The sequence below is a fragment of the Miscanthus floridulus genome, chromosome 10 (genome assembly GCF_019320115.1).
Source record: "Miscanthus floridulus cultivar M001 chromosome 10, ASM1932011v1, whole genome shotgun sequence".
Classification (NCBI taxonomy): Eukaryota; Viridiplantae; Streptophyta; class Magnoliopsida; order Poales; family Poaceae; genus Miscanthus; species Miscanthus floridulus.
The window spans coordinates 13,378,512-13,399,475 of NC_089589.1; the positions used below are offsets into that span (position 1 = coordinate 13,378,512).

The 20,964-nt window shown below is 48.3% G+C and overlaps 1 protein-coding gene across 1 annotated transcript; it reads right to left on the reverse strand.

The window, feature by feature from the left end:
* Positions 1-19,408: 19,408 nt before the first annotated feature.
* On the reverse strand, positions 19,409-19,957 carry LOC136488033 (uncharacterized). Its single transcript, XM_066485088.1, has one exon. It carries the CDS (start codon positions 19,955-19,957, stop codon positions 19,409-19,411), a length of 549 nt encoding a protein of 182 aa, XP_066341185.1.
* Between the last annotated feature and the right edge of the window lie 1,007 nt (positions 19,958-20,964).

Below are 20,964 nucleotides of genomic sequence, written 5' to 3' on the forward strand. Positions count from 1 at the left end.
GTGTTTGGAGAGTCACTCATGATGGGATGAAACCCATTAAGAATCCCGATAAACCCACAAAGAGTGAAGAAAAGGAATTGCATTTCAATGCTAGAGCTAAGAATTGCTTGTTTGAATTCATTTAGTATGGATGTGTTTAACTAAGTGTTCACTTTAAATACTGGCATATGAAATTTGGTTAAAACTTCAAGAGCTCCATGATGGCACATCTAATGTCCGTGAGCAAAAACATTGTCTAGCTAAACAAAATTATGATTCCTTTAAAATGAATGATGATGAGCTTATTCGTGATATGCATTCTCGTTTGAATCTAATTATCAATGAGCTCCATTTAATAGGATTAACAAAGCTAGATGATGCAGACATCGTGAGGAAGATCATCTCTGTGCTACCACAAAAGAAATATGCAAGTATCATCACCATTCTTCATAACATAGAGAACTTGAGCACTATGACCCCGGGCATAGTCATTGGCAAGATAGTGGCATTTGAAATTTCACATAAGATGGGTCAAGATGAAGCCTCTTCATCGAGCAAAGGCAAAGCTCTCGCATGTAGCGAGAAAAAGAAGATGAAGGGCAAGCAAGTTGAGACAAGCTCAAGCTCAAGCTCCTCAAGTGAAGAAGAAGAAGAAGATGAAAACGATGATGATGATGATGAAGATTCAAGTGAAGATGATCAATCTTCCTCCTCCACCTCCGACCTTGATGAAGAATCAATCAAATTAATCAACAAGGTGGAGAAGATGATCCAAAGGCTCAATATAAAGGGTGTGCCCATCCAAATCCAAGATCTCATTTTCACCAACCAAAGAAATGAGCAAAGAAAGAGAGGATGCTATGGATACGGCGAGTTGGGGCACTTTGTGGAAGTTTGTCCAAATAATCCCACACCCAAGACAAAGAAAAAGGCATGCAAGAACCAAGCCCAATATCAAGGTCAAGTTATCGGCTCTACCTTAGAATGACAGTCTTTGGTAGATTCATTAAGTTACCAATATTGCTTATTGCTTTCTTTATTTATCTAAATTACAACAATATCACTCTGCCCGATTGGGATTGATCTAGATCGGCCTTATATCTTGTTTATCCCATCGTTTGTTAATCTAAAACTGATCTAATCTGTACATTAAACAATGAGTTATGTTTTATCGGCTGTTTTACATCAATCTTGATCGTGCATAGCGTACGGTTAAAGCATGTTGCGTCTTGAGTAGATTTATTGGCTAGCGAAAACCATTCCATGGCCTATTATCATGGCCTGTGTGATTCTACCTCACACCCCATTGTTAGCACCGTGGAGTGGGGATCGTTATTTGATAGATCTATTCCTGATAAGGCATGACTTTAACTGTGCGCTATGCCTGAATCGATTGCTTTAGCCGATATCGAGTGCTTTCACGAACAGTTCACATCATGAGACCGTTGAAGTAAAGATAGGTTGAAAGATATGTTAGCCCCATGATCTTATTATTGTATTACGGCCTTCATGATTCTGCCTCATGCCCCACTGATATTAATAATGAGTTAGGGTCATCGAGTCTATTGTTATTTCTACGGCCTGCATGATTCTGCCTCATGCCCCACTGGTCATAGCGATAGATGAGATCTAACATGTTCATTAGATTTATATTTATTAAACGGTTAAATGGTGTTGAATTGTTTCTTTATATAAAAAGGGGTTCGGTTGCTTGTAATCATTGGCTCAACATAAACCAATCATTGTTGACATCTTATTGCCATTGATTAATATCTGCTCAAATAACGACATTTATCTTGAATGATAACTAATTCTTCTTATACAACCCAATGAGCTTTAACCGATTTATTCTCATGAATATGCTGGAATTGACTATTTAGTCGATCTCCTTTCATATCGGCTCTCAGAGCCGCACATTCAGGACTATCTGGCAACACCGGCAAGTTCTGCCCTTAATTACTGATAAGCTTTCTTTCCTTCTCAATTATAGGGTCAAATTGACTAGCATGTCTCGGAAGGAGTGCACAGGATCGACCATCCCTGCGCTAAAGTTTGGTAGATCTACAGCTCCATCGAGCAGACCCTTCCGGCTTGCTGCGTCTGTCCTCGGCACGGGATGAAAATTTTGTGTCGACATGTGCCTAGAATGTGTTTTTATTGTTCTCCCGCACAAAAGTTTTGCACCCTAGGTTCCAATCCTACTCTAGCATAACAATTCTAGGAATGTAAATACATGAAATGAATTGCTCAAATGTAAATGCTCAAAGTAAAAAGAGAGAAAGTAACACAATGATGTTTTCCTGAGGTATCGGAGAGTCGCCACTCCGCACTAGTCCTCGTTGGAGCACCAGCGCCAGGGTGTAGCTCCCACTTGATCCATGCAAGGATCAAGTGCTCTCTATGGGCTGATTCTTTGACACTTCGTCATGGTGAATCGCCCACAACCGCTCACAACTTGACTTGGGTCATCCACAAGCTCCACCAAATGATCACCAAGCTCCCAATCACCACCGAGCCATCTAGGTGATGGCAATCACCAAGAGTAACAAGCACAAACTCTCACTTGACCAAAACAAGCCTAATGAGAAAGGTGGATGCACACTTGCTACTCCCTATGCACTAATGAGGTCCTTAATCTTAGATTATCAAATCTCAATCACCCCACTAGGCTCTTGCTCTCCGTTGCACTCCAAAGGCATTTCTTAGCTGAATAAATGGGCAAGAGACCTCCCATGGATGAGTGGAGTAAGTATTTATATCCCCTCATTCAAAACATAACATTTGGAGGCTGAGTCATCACTCTACGGGTTGACCGGACGCTATGGTTAGGGTGACCGGACGCTCTGGTCAGTTTGTACCTACCACTGTGCTAGAGAGAGCCATTAAGCTCTGACCGGACTCTGACCAGCGCCCGATCAAGACCCCACTAGACGCGTCTGGTCAAGAAAAAACCTCTTTGGAGTGGACCGGACGTAGGCACCCCAGCATTCGGTGCTCCTCCACTCAGCGTCCCATCAGTACAAGATGACTGCAGTTGATCAAATGAACTGACCAAACTCACCCTCCAGCGTCTAGTCACAACCAGACTAGCGTCCGATCAGTCATTTGACCCTCCATTCACTTCTAACTCGAAATCCTATATGAATGAAGTTGACTCCAATTGATCTTAGGGCAATTCCTGAGCTACCTAGTGCTAAGTTTGACAAGTGTGTACCACACCTAACCCACTAGACTCACCTAGGTCAAGCTACTAGTCCATACCGCCTTAATAGTATGGCCAAAGGAAAAACAAAGTCCTAAACTACTCTAAGTGTCTCTCCAACACCAAACGACACTTAGAACTAGTATGTGTGAAGGGACCGTTATGCCTAAGAGGGGGGGGGGGGTGAATTAGGCAACTTAAAAAATCTAACTCTAAACTATGGCCTCCTTTTCTAACCTTAGCAAAACCTATGCAAAAGATAAACTATCTAAATGTACAACTATGGTTTTGCTAGTGTGATGCTATCTCTACCACCAAAAGGAGTAATACAATTAATGTAAATGCGGAAGCTAAAGAGCAAGGTAGAGATATGCAAACTCTCATCGATCACTCCAGTATTTTTACCGAGGTATCGAGAAGCGCGCAATCTTCCCCCTAGTCCTCATTGGAGCCCCTCACAAGGAATCCCTCGCAAGGGCCAAGCTCCCGGTCGGGTAACTCTATGGATAGCCTCGGGCCTTCCCCACGTGCAAGTGGGTCTCTGATGTGCCTCTCAGCAAGCCTCTCCCGGATGCTCCCCGCTGTCTTCACTATCAAGCTTCCGGCCGAAATGCCGCGGGCCTTGTTCCCTCCGGTACATGGTGGGGGACACACCACAAACGCGGTTGGTGTGATCTCGCAAGACTTCAAGCCCCTCCGATGTACAGCACTTGTGCTCGCAAGCACGGGGTGGCAAGAGGTATGCTAACCTCACTAAACACTAGGCATAAACCTAGAGCAAGCACATAAGTGGTGGTCTAATCAACCTAAGCACTTCGTAAAGCACTTATGCTAATCACCTAATAAAACACTAAGCACTATGCATGTGGAGATCACTAAAATGATGTATCAACACCGTTGGTATATTTCCTCAACTCCACACTACTCAAATGGCCGGTTGGGGGTTGTATTTATAAGCCCCACTGAGAAAGTAGCCGTTGGGGTCAAACTCCCACGAAACTGCTACTGACCGGACGCTGAATCGTCCTAACCGGACGTGTCTAGTCATCCCGACCAATGAGCCAGCAATATACTGATCGGACGCTAGCCAATGTACTCGATCGAACACTGCTGTCCTGCGTCCGGTCGATTACCGCCAGCGTCCGGTCGCCTGTCTGTCGAGTCCTCTGCCCAGCGTTCGGTTGCTTGTCCAGCGTCCATTCCAGCGTCCAGTCACCTCAGTGAGCTGGTTTCTTCGCGATCTTGTATACGGCTTGGTTCCAATCTTTATGCTTGGACTTTGCTTGATCTCTTGGGTCTTCTCTTGTGCTCCTAAGGTCTTGCTGGATGTGTTGATCATCGGATCATCACGTCGCCTTTGTCCAAGTTACGTCTTGCACCCTATTGAACTACAAAACAAACACTTACAAATTCATTAGTCCAATTTGGTTGTGTTAGTCATCAAACACCAAAATCCAAAGTAAATGGGCCAAGGGTCCATTTTCCTTACAATCTCCCCCTTGTTGGTGATTGATGCCAATACGACCAAAGCAAGCAAATAATAAGAATTTGGAAGTTAAAAACTACCTTTTTGCTAGGATGCAATGCAAAGGGCAAGTTTATTTGATACTTAAAGATACCAATTGAAATCATATGTAAGATACCAATTAAAATTAAAGGAAAGCTTATCTTGCCCTTGCAAAAATCCCCATGTGGCATTATGGATTCCTACAAATTTTACCATTACTTAGACTAATCCATAATCCACTTTCCTCCCTTTCTCGGACCATTACCACTTGTAGACATCAACTTGATGCTTGCCTTTGGTCCTTCAAATTCTCCCCCTTTGGCATCAAACACCGAAAAGGAAGACATTAGTAGCACATGGGAGGGTCAAATTTTGTGATCCTTTGTGTATAGAGTTTAATGGATCACAAAATTTGACTCTCACATTATATAGACTAAGCTCCCCCTAAATCTATGCATACATATGGTAGAAAGCAAAGCATATGCATAATTAGCAATTTATTGTACAAGAGAGTTTAATCTATATAATGCATGGAGAAAGCATATAAATATGAAATGAAATCAACATGATGATGCCAATTGAAGAATGATGCTTAACTCCGGGGACTCCAATTTCCCTACAATGAGACTACTACACATGTGATAGGTTTGAAAAATTGATACCATTTAAAAAAGTGTTAGTCTCAAAGCATCCAAGTTGTAGAATTACTCCCCCTAAATATGTGCACACAAAAGTGGAACACTTTGTAGGAATCATGCACATTGATTTTAGAATCAAAATACCACTTGAAAGATGACATCTCATGAATGTGAGAATCATTTTCAAAAATGATATTCGGGATAGATTATCTACAATTTGGACTTTGGCACATATTAGATAAACAAAAGTAGGACAAGCTATGTGTCGTGCTCCTAAACAGTTTTAAACCATGTAGGTTTACTCCAAGGGTTGATAAATGAAACCGAGCAAGCCTACCATATGATATACCTATTGAATGCATGACAAAAGATTTAAACATGTAAATGCAAACATAGGCATGAAAGACAACTAGATGCTTTTAAGAGTATATCAATTGAAAAATAATACCAATTGAAATGAATACTAATTGAAAGTAATGACATCTAGTTACCTAACATGGGAAGGGGAATTTGGGTCTATAGTATTCACTAACCAACTTGGCAATGACTTTGTCCATCATGATGCACCCCATGAAATGCACCCAAACTTTGCCAAGTCTCCAAATTTCCCGAAGTTCGACGGACTTCTCACTTTCCGTTCGGGATCCAAACCTTCTTGGTGCTCTTCATGTTTGAAATGATTTCCTTTGGCACCCAAAAGCGTTTGACCCCATTGTTGTTGGCTTGCTTGTTCACCTTGATGGCCACCACCTTGTCATTTTTCTTCTTCTTCAAGAGATAAGGTGTGAAGGCCTTCTTGTCCACCTTGTTGGTGTAGGTGTTGGAGAACTTGCTTGTTTGCTTTTTCTCCTTCTTCTTTGCTCCTCCCCCATTCTTCACCTTGCACTCATAGGACTTGTGACCTTCCTTGTGGCACACGTAACAAACCACGATTTGTCCTTCATCAAGCTTCTTCACTCCCTTGATGGTGTTATCTTGATGAAGTTGGGTTTGCTTTGCCTTGCCTTTCACTTGAGTCAAGTCCTTGGTGAGGCGAGCTACTTCTTGCTTGAGTTGCTCATTCTCCTTTGCAACCTCTTGTGTGCATGTATCTACAACAACTTTCTCAACACAAACTTGGTTGCACAGAGGTGAGTCTAAACATAAATCATTGCAAGAATTAGAGGCATCCTTTTTATACATGTTAAAGATAGAACTTTTCTTTTTAGATGCCTTGGTGGGAGTTGTGCTAACGGCTTTAAGATTAGCAACTTTATTAGTTAGCTCATAACAATATTTGCACATGGTTTCCATTTTAGCAAGCAAACTATTATATGCTTCTTGTGAGCTAACTAACTTTTCTTTTAATTTTTCATTTTTCTTTTCAAGTTGCTCATCATTGATTGTGCATGCATTTGTTGTTGCACTAGCCTCAAGTTTCTCAATTTTAGTAGATAGTTCAACATTGAAATTAGCAAAGTTCTCATATTGTTCAAGCAAGGTTTTGTATGCTTTTTGTGAACTATCTAGCTTTTCTTTTAAGCTTTTGAGCTTTTGTTGACTAGTGCAAGCTTTAGCAAATTTAAGATTTTCTTGCACAAGTTCATGATAAGAAGGTATATCATCATCACTATCACTCTCACTAGAGAAAGAGCTTTCGTTACCTCGTGCTATAAGGCACACACGAGAAGAGTTTGATGATGAATGCTTGCGGCCTCGCCTCTTGTGATGGGGTTCTTCTTCACTTGAAGAATCATCCCATGATCTTATTGATATGAGGGCTTGGTTCTTGCATGCCTTCTTCTTTGTCTTGGGTGTGGGCTTGTTTGGACAAACTTCCACAAAGTGCCCCAACTCGCCGCATCCATAGCATCCTCTCTTTCTTTGTTCATTTCTTTGATTTGAGAAAATGAAATCTTGAATTTGGATGGGCACACCCTTGACATTGAGCTTTTGGATCATCTTCTCCACCTTGTTGATCACTTTGATTGATTCTTCATCAAGATCGGAGGCGGAGGAGGAAGATTGATCATCACTTGAATCTTCATCATCATCATCGTCCTCATCTTCTTCTTTATCTTCTCTTAAGGAACTTGAGGTCGAGCTTGTCTCAACTTGCTTGCCCTTCATCTTCTTTTTCTTGCTACAAGCGAGAGCTTTGCCTTTGCTTGATGAAGAAGCTTCTTCTTGACCCATCTTGCGTGACATTTCAAATGCCACTAACTTGCCAATGACTATGCCCGGGGTCATGTTGCTCAAGTCCTCCATGTTGTGAAGGATGGTGATGATGCTTGTATATTTCTTTTGTGGTAGCACGGAGATGATCTTCCTCACGATGTCTGCATCATCTTGGTTTAAAAATCCTATAGAACGGAGCTCATTGATAATTAGATTCAAACGAGAATATATATCACGAACAAGCTCATCATTATTCATGGTAAAGGAATCATAGTTTTGCTTTGCTAGACAATGTTTTTGCTCACGGACATTGCTTGTGCCGTCATGGAGCTCTTGGAGTTTTAACCAAATTTCATGTGCCGTATTTAAAGTGAATACTTGGTTGAAAACATCCATACTAAGTGATTCAAACAAGCAATTTTTAGCCCTAGCATTGAAGTGCATTTCCTTTTCATCACTCTTTGTGGGTTTTTTGGGATTCTTGATGGGTTTCATCACGTCACGAGTGACTCTCCATACACCCAAATCAACCGCCTCAAGGTGGCAAGCCATTCTAGCTTTATAGTATGGGAAGTTAGTACCGTCAAAGTGCGGAGGCCTAGCGGTATCCATCCCAACCACTCTAAATAGCGTCGGCTCAACGGCGGTTAAGCCAAAGGTCCAAATTGAGCCAACCGGCTTTGATACCAATTGAAGGGACCGTGACGCCTAAGAGGGGGGTGAATTAGGCAACTTAAAAAATCTAACTCTAAACTATGGCCTCTTTTTCTAACCTTAGCAAAACCTATGCAAAAGATAAACTATTTAATGTGCAACTATGGTTTTGCTAGTGTGATGCTATCTCTACCACAAAAAGGAGTAATACAATTAATATAAATGCGGAAGCTAAAGAGCAAGGTAGAGATATGCAAACTCCCATCGATCACTCCGGTATTTTTATCGAGGTATCGAGAAGCGTGCAAGCTTCCCCCTAGTCCACGTTGGAGCCCCTCGCAAGGGCCAAGCTCCTGGTTGGGTAACTCTGTGGATAGCCTCGGGCCTTCCTCACGTGCAAGTGGGTCTCCGATGTGCCTCTCAGCAAGCCTCTCCTGGATGCTCCCTGCCGTCTTCACTATCAAGCTTCCGACCAAAACTCCGCGGGCCTTGTTCCCTCTAGTACACGGTGGCGGCCACACCACAAACGCGGTTGGTGTGATCTCACAAGACTTCAAGCCCCTCCGATGTACAACACTTGTGTTCGCAAGCATGGGGTGGCAAGAGGTATGCTAACCTCACTAAACACTAGGCATAAACCTAGAGCAAGCGCATAAGCGGTGGTCTAATCAACCTAAGCACTTCACAAAGCACTTATGCTAATCACCTAATAAAACACTAAGCACTATGCATGTGGAGATCACTAAAATGATGTATCAACACCCTTGGTATGTTTCCTCAGCTCCACACTACTCAAATGGCTGGTTGGGGGTTGTATTTATAATCCCCACTGAGAAAGTAGCCGTTGGGGTCGAACTCCCATGAAACTGCTACTGACCGGATGTTGAATCGTCCTGACCAGACACGTCCGGTCGTCCCGACCGTTGAGCAGGCAATATACTGATTGGACGCTGGCCAGCGTCCGATTGCCTGCCACCGGACGCGTCCAATCGCAGATTTGCCACTCTGGAACCTTACTATACTTGATCGGACACTGCTGTCCTGCGTCCAGTTGGTTACCACCAGTGTCTGATCGCCTGTCTGCCGAGTCCTCTGCCTAGCGTCCAGTTGCTTGTCCAGCGTCCGGTCCAACGTCTGGTCACCTCAGCGAGCTGGTTTCTTCGTGATCTTGCATACGGCTTGGTTCCAATCTTCATGCTTGGACTTTGCTTGATCTCTTGGGTCTTCTCTTGTGCTCCTAAGGTCTTGCTTGATGTGTTGATCATCAGATCATCACGTCGCCTTCGTCCAAGTTACATCTTGCACTCTATTGAACTACAAAACAAACACTTGCAAATTCATTAGTCCAATTTGGTTGTGTTGGTCATCAAACACCAAAATCCAAAGTAAATGGGCCAAGGGTCCATTTTCCTTACAAACGAAAACAATTTCCATCGACAGGGGCATGACAACCATGATTGCCCAATCCATTGCTATTACCATGACCTAACTTAAATTGCCTTTACAAAACACATGTTAGTCATAGTAATCTCATGCCGAGGGTGAGTGGCTGAGGAAGGCAAAGGAGGACAAGAAGAGGAAGAAGCAGCGGAAGATGTAGGCGTGGGAACGAGGGGAGGATATTGGCAGCGATGATGATGATGACGATGGTGATGATGATGAGGTAACCAACGATATCGAGTGGGACAACCTAGAGAGTGAGGTTGCATTGACAGGTATCAGTTTGTCCTTGCAGGCATCGGGGCCCTTCCCATTCCATGGAGGTGAGGGTATGTCTGGGCAGCCAGCGGAGAAGGGCCACACCATCGGCCTGCCCTAGGATCCAACAGCGGCGGGTGGTTCTGCCATCGCGTCTGAGGTGCCAAAGGAGGAGGGTGGCTCCACCATCGCACCCCAAGAACCAAGGGGAGTGAGCCCCTTTGCCCAGGAGCAGGAGGCGGGCTCGAAATGGCCTCGTTCCAACGAGGTAGAGCAAAGGTCGGGGGGTTCACCCCCAAACGCATCTACCACCCGACGACGCTGAGGTGAGTTGTTAGTTCCTCTGTTTTTTCCTATTTTAGCCAAATTTCATTGTGACATGCTTTTCATCCCTTGTAGCGTCGGTAGGCAGCGTAATCCTTTAGCACTGGCCCCGAAGAAGAGCGTCGCCCTCCAATTGAGGTGGAAGCCATCGGCTGGTGCCGCACCCATTTCAGGCGGGAGCGGTGCTAGTGTGACTATGTCACCAGTCGGTTAGGCACTGCCCATGGTGGTGCCCATGCCATCGGTGGGACATGCGGACGCGAGGGCTCTAGGGGCGCCTTCGATGGTCACAAAGCAACCGGTGACAGCCGCAACACCGCTGACGACGATGGGACAGATGGGGCTACCAACCATGCTCGTGGTGCTGCTAGTCATGACCCCATCGATGTAGGTGGAGGTGGCAACGACCATGACAAATGGGTCATTGTCGGGCACAACCGCAGCGGCGTCTGAGGCACCGGCGCGACCCGTGTCATCGGTGGCCCAAGCGACGGTGCCTGGCGTGGACCGAACGGGGGGGGGGGGGGGGGACGTGGCCAAGGGGTCTTTGGGAGTCATGGTGCTGGGTGAGGGGTCGGTGTCCGCATCGCTAACCTCTTTCGTCAACGGAGGGGGTGTCCTGGCGTGGACGTCGTGGTGAGGGGGTCGAATGCACTTGGAGCAAGCGAGGAGTCATCCCTGGCCCTAACATCGGTGGGCAGGGCTCACCTACGCGGGGCGAGCCCTAGCTCTGGTGGATGAATCCATAGGATCTGACATCGATGCTTTTCACCCTTGACACCATCGCCGAGAGCATGGAGCGGGAGAGCCTCAATGTGGGGATCATGTCCATGCTCGAGGCCCTGAACCACACCACGGGCACATTGCATGATGTTATTGTTCCCTCTGGCCAGGTATTGTTTCATCCTGCTCCTTGCCTTTATCTTCCTTTTTCTATTTTTTGTATCCTAATCATCTTCCTATAGTCCCCATAGCTCGTAGTCAGGCGATGTCTCGGTTCCTTCATCAATAGAAGGAGACCTAGGACCACCTCATCGAGGAGGCACGACTACGTGGGGAGGTAACCGCCCAGCAGGGGGTGCCTGAGCTGACTCCCCTCACCGAGGAGGTGGCCAATCTTCAGTCATGGGTGGCCAAGGCCCATTAGGATGCTAACGAGGCTGAGAAGGTGTTCGAGGCCCTATCGACGAGGTCGTAGAAGGATGAAGAAGAGGCTACCAGTGTCAGGAAGGAGCAGGATGAGCTGCTCTAGAGGGACACCGAGACCCGCTAGTGGATCCTTGACCTTCTAGGTGAGGTTGAGAAGGAAAGGGATCTAAAGCTGGGGGTGAGGAGATGCTCGCGACCGTAGAGAAGAGGGCGAGCCTAGATGTCGCGGCGGTCGCTCGGTTGCGCAAGGAGCAGGATGAGCTGCTCCAAACCACGGAGAGGCTCCACTCGAAATGTGGCGTGGCTCATGTGGAGCATGACCAGGCTTTTCAATAGTGCAACTAGGCCTGCCAAGAGCGCGATGATGTGCAGCAGAAGGTTGGCTCCCTCCAGACCAAGCTCAAAAGCATGATGACCCAAAAGCTGGAGGCTAAGAGCATTTCTGTCGGGTTGGCTGTGGACCTCGCTGAGGTGAGGAGGAATCTTTAGGAGGAAAGTGATGAGCTTGGTATCATGAGCATCGCCCTTGGAGTGGTCTGTGATGACCTTCAGGTGGTGCGGTCAGAGGGGACCATCTCGCTCATGGCTCATGCCGTCGAGATCACGGCTTTGGTGCGCCAGCTTGAGAGGAATGCTCTTTGCGCCGGGGTCAATCGGTCCTTCGCGATTGCTCGTTCTCATTATGGAGATAGCATCGACCTAGAGACAATGAGCCACGGCTACATGCCTAGCTATGAAGTCCATGAGCTGGAGGAGATGGAAGTGGCGGTAGCTGCCCTTTCGCAGGACCTAGCGGACAGGATAGAAGACGTAGTTCTCCCTCAGAGGGGCTAGTTAGTTAGATTGGTTGGATGATTATTTTTGTAATAATTGGACTAGTTCTTACCCCTGTGTTTTGTTTGATCAAGTCTGTTCTTTTATTTCGGTGTGAACAAATTTGTTTTTCTCCCTTTTTATGTGTGAAAAAGGGGTTAATGCATTCCGACCCTTCCGTTTGTTAAGACCATAGAGCTCGGGCTACGTGTGAATAAACTCTAATCATGATGGTGAGCAAGAGTGCCGTAGCCGCTAGAGCATAGGTTTCTTGCAGACCGACCTGCCTTACCCAGTCGTTCGTTTCCGCAAACCTTGCCATTGGGTTTTTTAACGTGAGAAAGGGGTCGGGCACGACGATTATTTCTAAAAGGGTCTATATATACCCTTATCAGCCCCCGAGTGAGACTCGACCCCTTGCTATTGCTGGGGTCAGGTGTACCTAAAGATCGAGGTGAGGATCATGAAACTAGTAGGAGAAAGTGTCTCTTGTTTTAGAAATGTCATTCTTAGTTTTAGTACGTACCCCCTCCATAGGATCTGAGCCATCGTTCTACGACCGCACATTTGGTCTCCTTGCGAGTTCAACTTTCCTTGAGCCCCCACGCGTAGCGGGGGTCCGGTCGAGGGTTGGCTTGTCTTTGCGATCGTCACCCTTTTGGTGGTTTCCGCAACCAGAGGGGTTGAGCTAACGTCACTTGCCTCGATTGCTCAAGTGACACGCTCGGTGAGCTCGCTAATGGGTATGGCCGAGTGGAATCCGTGTTTGTCATTCATGACGGGGTCAGCATTGCCCTCATGTGGCATTCCACTGCTCCTTAACCTGCCTACCAGTAGATGCTCGAGTCGTTTCGGAGACCGACTCAGGTGGCCCGCTGGCCTCCCCTTGATGGAGATTCTGTGGGCTCATCTTGAGGTTAGGATCGGATGAGAAGGTTGAGATGACCCTATCTGCTTCTAAGCGGGTTGGGAAAAAGCCGCTGGGGCTCATCTGCATTTTCTCCCCTAGCTCTATTCAATGCGAGGCGGCCTCGAGCCCATCGTGGGCTAGCCTTCGAACCACAGTCAGTTGGATTCCCAAGTTATGGTCGGGCGGCTCAAGCCCCTGAGCCCGTTGGGCTTGGTAGAGGTCGGCCGAGTTTTATGCGTCACCTTGTTTGTGGTTTCCCCAACCGGAGGGGTTGAGCAAGCGACACTTGCCTCGATGGCTCAAGTGTCGTGCTCGGCGAGTTCGTTAACGGGCATGTCCAAGTGGAATCTGGGTCCATCATTCATGACAGGGTCGACATAGCCCTCATGTGGCATTCCACTGCTCCTTAACCCACCTCTTGGTAGATGCCCGAGTCACTTCGGAGACCGACTCAGGAAGCCCGCTAGCCTCTCCTTGATGGAGATTCTGTGGGCTTGGCTCGAGGTTAGGATTGAACGAGGAGGTTGAGATGACCTTGTCCGCTTTTGAGTGGGTCGGGCAAGGGCTACTGGGGCTCATCGGCATTTTCTCCCCTAGGCTCTATTTGACACGAGGCGGCCTCGAGCCCTTTATGGGCCGGCCTTCGAACCTCAGTCGGTCGCCACTCATATCGAATGAGATGACTATCGCTTTGTGACGCGACGCGAAGCGTTGTCATACAATAATTGCATATGTGATGCTTGGATGTATGGGATGAATGTATGGATGCATGCATGTGAATGGATGAATGAATGCTCATGCACTAGAAAAGTAAAGTGGGGGTTGGTAAAGTTACCTCGCCAGCTTGAGTGACGGGTTTGGAGAGCTCTTACCGAATATGTTTGAGTAAAATCCGGGTCCATCATTCATGACGGAGTCGGCCTAACCCGCATGGGGTATCCTACTGCTCCCTACCCATCTCTCAGCAGCGGCCCGAGCTATCCGATTGACTTTGGGTGACCTGCTGGCCTCTCCTCGATGGAGATTCCATAGGTGGGCCCCTCCAAACCCTTCCTAGAAAGGCGAAGGCTAAAGCTCGAGGTGCGGGGACAAAAACTCTGATCATGTTCATGAGGAAAAACGTTGTAGCCACTGAGGCGTAGGTTTCTTGCGGTCCGACTAGTTTTACTCAGAGTTTGTTTCCGCACACTTTGCCTCTAGGTTTTAGCGTGAGAAAGGGTCGGGCATAGAGAATGTCTACCGAATAGGCACTCTTGCCGACCCTCGAGTGAGGCCCGACCCCTTGCCATTACTGGGGTCAGGGGCTCGATAGCAAAATAAATAAGAGAAAACATGCATAAATTAAGGGTGACCCGTCTCTCGACAGTGGCCCGAACCGTCCGATCGACTTGGGTGACCTACTGGCATAGGATTTACCTCGACAGCGTGAGTGATGGGTTCAGGGAGCTCTTACCGGATATGTTCAAGTGGAATCCGGGTCTATCGTTCATGATGGAGTCAGCATAACCTGCATGGGGCATCCTACTGCTCCTTACCCATCTCTCGGCATGGGACTTACCTCTGCTGACATAGGACTTACCTGTAGAGATAGAGGATGAGATCATCCCCCTAAGAAATTAGTTAGGCAGATACGCCAGGAGGCGAACTTATATTAAGTGGACAAGCTCTTAAATTTTGTTATGGCCTAACAGATTTTTAGCCCTTCTCCCCTTTTCATATAAAAAGGTTAGAGCGTTTCCACCCTTTCTGTCATTAAGGCTGTAAAGCTCAGGGTGCGGGTGAACAAACCCTGATCACGCTAGTGAGCAAAGGCGACATAGCCGCTGGGGCATAGGTTTCTCGTAGTTCGACCAATTTTACTCAGTGTTTGTTTTCATAACCCTAGCTTCTAGGTCTCAATGTGAGAGAGGGTCGGGCACAGAGAATGTTTGCCAAGTGGACATACTCTTAGACGCGTACCGACTCTTTTCTTAGTTAAGGCTAAAAAGCTCGGGGGTGCGGGTCAACAAACTCTGATCACCCTAGTGAGAAAAGGTGTCGTAGCCGCTAGGGCATAGGTTTCTCATAGTCTGACCAGTTATACTCAGCGTTTGTTTCCATGACCCTCACTTCTGGGTCTTAACATGGGAAAGGGTTGTGCGTAGAGACTGTCTACCGGATAGTTATGCTCTTATTAGCCCCCAAGTGAGGCTCGACCCCCTGCCATTGCTAGGGTCGGGTGTCACTAAAGATTAGAGAGTTGATAGCGAAACTGATAAGAGAAAGTATGCGTATATTAAGGGTAAAAGTGACTATAACGTCCTGCCTCTCCGAGGCCAGGCCCGCTTACATCTGGCAGCTTCTCTAGGATATAGACTACCCTCACAGACCAACACAGGTCTTTTCTACGCACTTTGTCCTCACTCGTGCGCACCTGGGAAGAACTTCCCGGTCGGTCACCCATCGCTCCAGGCCAAGCACGCTTAACCTCGGAGTTATTTGCAGATGGGCTTCCGGAAAAGAAGTTGCAACTTATTGGTATGAGTATTCTATTAATCCTGTTAAGCCCTGGGCCGGGATGTTACATACTCAACCCCTTAAGAGATCGACATCCTCGTCGATCAATCCCAAGCCAGGAGCGTCCTCTCTTGCCCACGTCCGTGTGTCTAGAGCCAGCGCATGTGCCATACTGTGTGACCACGCCGGATCCACACCATCCATGCGCACCATGCCTGTGCAACTACGACACACGCGCCCGTGAAACCGCGAGAGTCGGCTCTGATACCATTCTGTAACGTCCTGCCTCTCCGAGGCTAGGCCCGCTTACATCTGGCAGCTTCTCTAGGATATAGACTACCCTCATAGACCAACACAGGTCTTTTCTACGCACTTTGTCCTCACTCATGCGCACCTGGGAAGAACTTCTCGGTCGGTCACCCATCGCTCCAGGCCAAGCACGCTTAACCTCGGAGTTATTTGCAGATGGGCTTCCGGAAAAGAAGTTGCAACTTATTGGTATGAGTATCCTATTAATCCTGTTAAGCCCTGGGCCGGGATGTTACAGTGACATTGCTGCTCGATGTTCCAGGCATTAATGAAGACTGCGTCGTCGATGGTTTTGAGCTTATAGGCGCCTGGTTGAAGCACCTCCACAATGATGTATGGTCCCTCCCACAGTGGAGAGAGCTTATAGGCGCCTGGTTGAAGCACCTCCACAATGTTCTGCCCGTGAAATCGCTCCAGGCCAAGCACGCTTAACCTCGGAGTTGTTGAAGCACCAGGTCCCCGACGTTGAAGGTCCGACTCCACACTCGACGGCTGTGGTACCGGCGCAACGGTTGCTGGTATTTGGCTGAGCGGAGGAGGGTGACATCATGCGCTTCATCTAGCTGGTCCATGGCATCTTTGAGGAATGCCTTGGCTCCCTGTTTGTCGTACGCCCTGACCCTTAGCGCTCCATAGTCGAGGTTGGTTAGGAGGATAGCCTTAGAACCATAGACCATGAAGAATGGTGTGTAGCCGGTGGACCGGCTGGGGGTCGTCCCTAGGCTCTAGAGCACTATGGGAAGCTTCATGACCCATCATCCACCAAACTTGTTCAACCGGTTGAAGATCCTAGGCTTGAGGCCTTGTACGACCATGCCGTTTGCGTGCTCGACCTACCTGTTCGTGCGGCGTGCACCATAGCAGCCCAATCGATGCGGATGTGGTGTTCATTATAGAATCAGAGGAACTTCTTTCTGGTGAACTTCGTGCCATTGTCCGTGATGATGGAGTTCAGGACCCCAAAGCAATGGATGATGTCGAGGAAGAACAGCATGGCTTGCTCAGACTTGATCGTGGAGATCGGTCGAGCCTCTATTCACTTTATAAACTTGTCTACGGTGACAAGCAAATACGTATAGCCCCCGGGTGCCCTCTTGAGAGGTCCAACTAGATTGAGCCCCCAGACCGTGAATGGCCACGTGATGGGGATCGTCTGGAGCGCTTGGGCCAGCAAGTGGGTTTGCCAAGCGTAGTATTGACACCCTTCGCAGTTAAGCACAATCTGTTCGGCGTCGGATACTACGATCAGCTAGTAGAAGCCTTGTCGGAATGTATTTCTAACTAGGGTTCTAGGCGCGGCATGGTGACCACAGACCCCACCATGGATATCGTTTAGCAACCACTTCCCCTGTTTGATGGGGATGCAGCGCTATAAGATCCTAGTGTGGCTTCGCTTGTAGAGTTCGCCCTCAATAAGGACAAAGGACTTGGCATGATGTGCGAGCCACCGAGCCTACATTTTGTCCATCGACAGTGCCTCGCAGGGGAGGTAATCGAGGTAAGGCGTCCTCTAGTCAGCCAGAGGGTTAGGCTCTATAGCTGGATCCTCATCCAACTCCATGACCTCAGGGTCAGATAGAGCTGATGACTGGTTAGCGCTAGAGCCGAGGGTAGATGGCCCATCATCGGCTTGTTCTGGCTCCTCATAGCGGACCGAGGGCTTGTGCTGATTGCTGGTGAAGACACCCATTGGCATCGGCTCTCAGCTGGACGCTGCTTTTGCCAGTGCGTCGGCTGCCTCGTTGAGACGCCTCCATATGTGATTAAGCTCGTGCCCATCGAACTTGTCCTCCAACTCATAGACTTCTCAACAATACGCAGCCATCTTGGCGTTGTGGCAGCTTGATTCCTTCATGACTTGGTCGATGACCAACTAGGAGTCACTCTAGACGTCAAGCTGTCAGATACCTAACTCGATGGCAATGCGTAAGCCATTGATGAGTGCCTCATACTTGGCCACATTGTTGGAGGAGGGGAAATAGAGGCGAACCATGTACCTCATGTGTACCTCAAGGCGCAAAACAAAGACCAGTCCCACGTCGGTGCCTTTCTTCATCAGCGATCCATCGAAGTACATCGTCCAGTACTCTTGGTCAACGACCGTTGGTGGCATTTGGACCTCGGTCCTCTCTACAACAAAATCAGCCAACACATGGGACTTGATGGCCATCCGGGAGGCATACAAAATGCCTTGACCCATCAGCTTGAGTGCCCACTTCGTGATTCTTCCTGTGGCATCCTGGTTTTGGATGACCTCATCGAGGGGGAAGGACGTCACAACCATCACCGAATGTGACTCAAAGTAGTGGCACAGCTTCGTTTTGGCGATAAGGACGGCGTACAGGAGCTTCTGGATTTGGGGATAGTGGGTCTTAAAATTAGACAGGACCTCGCTAATAAAGTACACAGGACGCTGCACTTTGAGGGTATGTCCCTCTTCTTCTCGCTCTACCACCAGGGCGGTGCTGACCACTTGCGTGGTGGTCGCGATGTAGAGCAGAAGTTGTTCCCTGTTGGTCAGAGGGACCAGGATTGGGGCCTTCGTCAGAAGCCGCTTGACCATGTCAAGTGCCTTCTGGGCCTCAGGCGTCCATTCGAAGTGGTCAGTCTTCTTCAAAAGCCAATAGAGGGGGAGACCTCATTCATCGAGGCACGAGATAAAGCGGCTGAGCGTGGCGAGGCACCCTGCGACTCGCTACACCCCCTTTATGTTCTGAATTGGGCCTATCCTTGTGATGGCTGAGATCTTCTCCGGGTTGGCTTCGATGCCACGCTCGAAGACGATAAAACCCCGTAGCATACCCCTCGAGACCCCAAAAATGCACTTCTTGGGGTTGAGCTTAATGTCGTTTGCTCAAAGTTTTGTGAAGGTCTGCTCTAGGTCGGCTATGACCTGGTCATCCTGTTTGGACTTGACCACGATGTCATCCACGTAGGCCTCAATAGTTCACCTGATTAGGTCCCCGAAACAATTAAGCATACAATGCTAGTACATAGCCCCAGTGTTCTTCAGACCGAACAACATTGTGACGTAGCAGAACGATCTGAATGGGGTGATGAAAGATGTCATGAGCTGGTCCGACTCTTTCATCATGATTTGATGGTACCCGGAGTACGCATCAAGGAAGCAAAGGGTTTCGCACCCTGAGGTCGAGTCGACTACTTGGTCTATGCATGGCAAAGGAAACAGATCCTTTGGATATGCTTTATTGAGACCCGTGTAGTCAACACACATTCTCCATTTCCTACTCTTCTTTCGTACAAGAACAGGATTGGCTAACCACTTAGGGTGGTATACTTCCTTGATGAACCCAACCACCAAAAGCACAATCTCCTCGCCAATGGCCCTACGCTTCCCCTCGTCGAAGCAACACAGGTGTTGCTTCACTGGCTTAGAGCCTGGCCTGATCTTTAAGGCGTGCTCGGCGACTTCTCTCAGAATGCCTAGCATGTTCGAGGGTTTCAACGCAAAGATGTCTTCTGTTGGTGCGGAAGAAGTCAACGAGCGCGCTTTCCTATTCAGAGGTAGCACAGTGCAATACGCACCACTTTGCCCTTGGAGCCACTAGGGTCTATGAGGACCTCCTTGGTGCCCTCCACTGGCTCAAAAGACCTGGTCGACGGCTTGGGGTCGGGTACTTCTTCGGTGACCTCCTTCCTAATGGCCACGAGCTCTTTGGAGGAGATGATTGCCATGGCGTATTCACAGCACTCGACTTGCACTCGTAGGCGCGCTGGAAGGAGGTGCCGATGGTGATGACCCCGCATGAACCCGACATCTTTAGCTTTAGATAGGCGTAGTTAGGGACGGCGATGAACTTCACATAGCATGGACATCCTAGGATGGCGTGGTAGGTTCCATGGAACCTGACCACCTCAAAGGTGAGGGTCTCTATCCTATAATTGGATAGATCCCTGAACGTGATGGGCAGATCGATCTGCCCAAGTGGCACAACCTGCTTTCCAGACACGATGCCGTGGAAAGGCTCCGTGGTCGGCCGAATGCGCGCTCGGTCGATGCCCATGGTGTCGAGCGTTTCAGTGTATAAGATGTTGAGACCGCTGCCTCCATCCATCAGTACCATGGTGAGCCACTTCGTGCCGATGATCAGGTCAGCCATGAGCGGATATCATCCCAGCTACGGACACTTTCTGGGTGGTTGGTCCGATCAAAGGTTTTGGCAGACTCCAACCATCGAAGGAAGGAAGGCACGCAAGCTTCTGGCGATCCTTGGAGTCATAGGCTGCCGACCCTCCGAAGATCATGAGGTAACCATCCAGTGTCAGAAAGCCACCGTCCTTCTCCTCGATGTCATCTATGGTCGGCTTGGGGTCACCCCTATGCTCCCCCTTGTTGGAGCCTTCAGACAAGAACTGCTTCATGAGGCCGTAGTCCTTGTTGAGATGCTTGATGGGGAAGGCATGGTTCGGGCATTGCCCTTCAAGCAGCTTCTCAAAGTGGTTTGGGGTACCCTCGGTGGGCTTCTGAACCCCCTTGCGGTCGGCGGCAGCCACGAGCAAGCCCTCATGCCGCTGCTTGTTCTTCTTCTTGCTGGGACGGTTGGAGGTGCCTTCGCCGATGTCAACATCAAGCTTCGCCTTACCCTTGAGGCAGTCAAAGATCGCTTTGACCGCCTCCTCGCCCGAGGCATGGCTGGTGGCGATGTCGAGGAGCTCCTTGGTGGTTCACGGGCCCTTACATCCTAGCTTATGGACTAGGGACTCGCAGGTGGTCCCAGACAGGAAAGCTCCTATGACATTAGCGTCGGTGACATTGGGCAGCTCATTGCACTGTCGGGAGAAGCGCCGGATGTACCCACGAAGGGATTTTCTAGGCTTCTGTTGATAGTTTTTGAGATCACAAGGGTTCCTAGGACATGCGTATGTGCCCTAGAAGTTCCCCACAAAGATTTCTTTCAGGTTCGCCCAACTTTGGATTTTGTTGGACGGAAGGTGTTCCAACCATGTTCGCGTCGAATCGCCTAGGAACAATGGAAGGTTGCGGATAATGAAATCGTCATTATCCGCTCCACTGGCTTGGCAAGCAAGCCGGTAATCCTTGAGCCATACTCCAGGGTTCATTTTCCCAGAGTATTCTAGGATGCTGGGCGGTGGTCGGTACCGTGGT

Bases quoted from the DNA above. Each gene is read 5' to 3' on its own strand.
- LOC136488033 (XM_066485088.1), bottom strand. From the start codon at position 19,957: ATGGCTGACCTGATCATCGGCACGAAGTGGCTCACCATGGTACTGATG.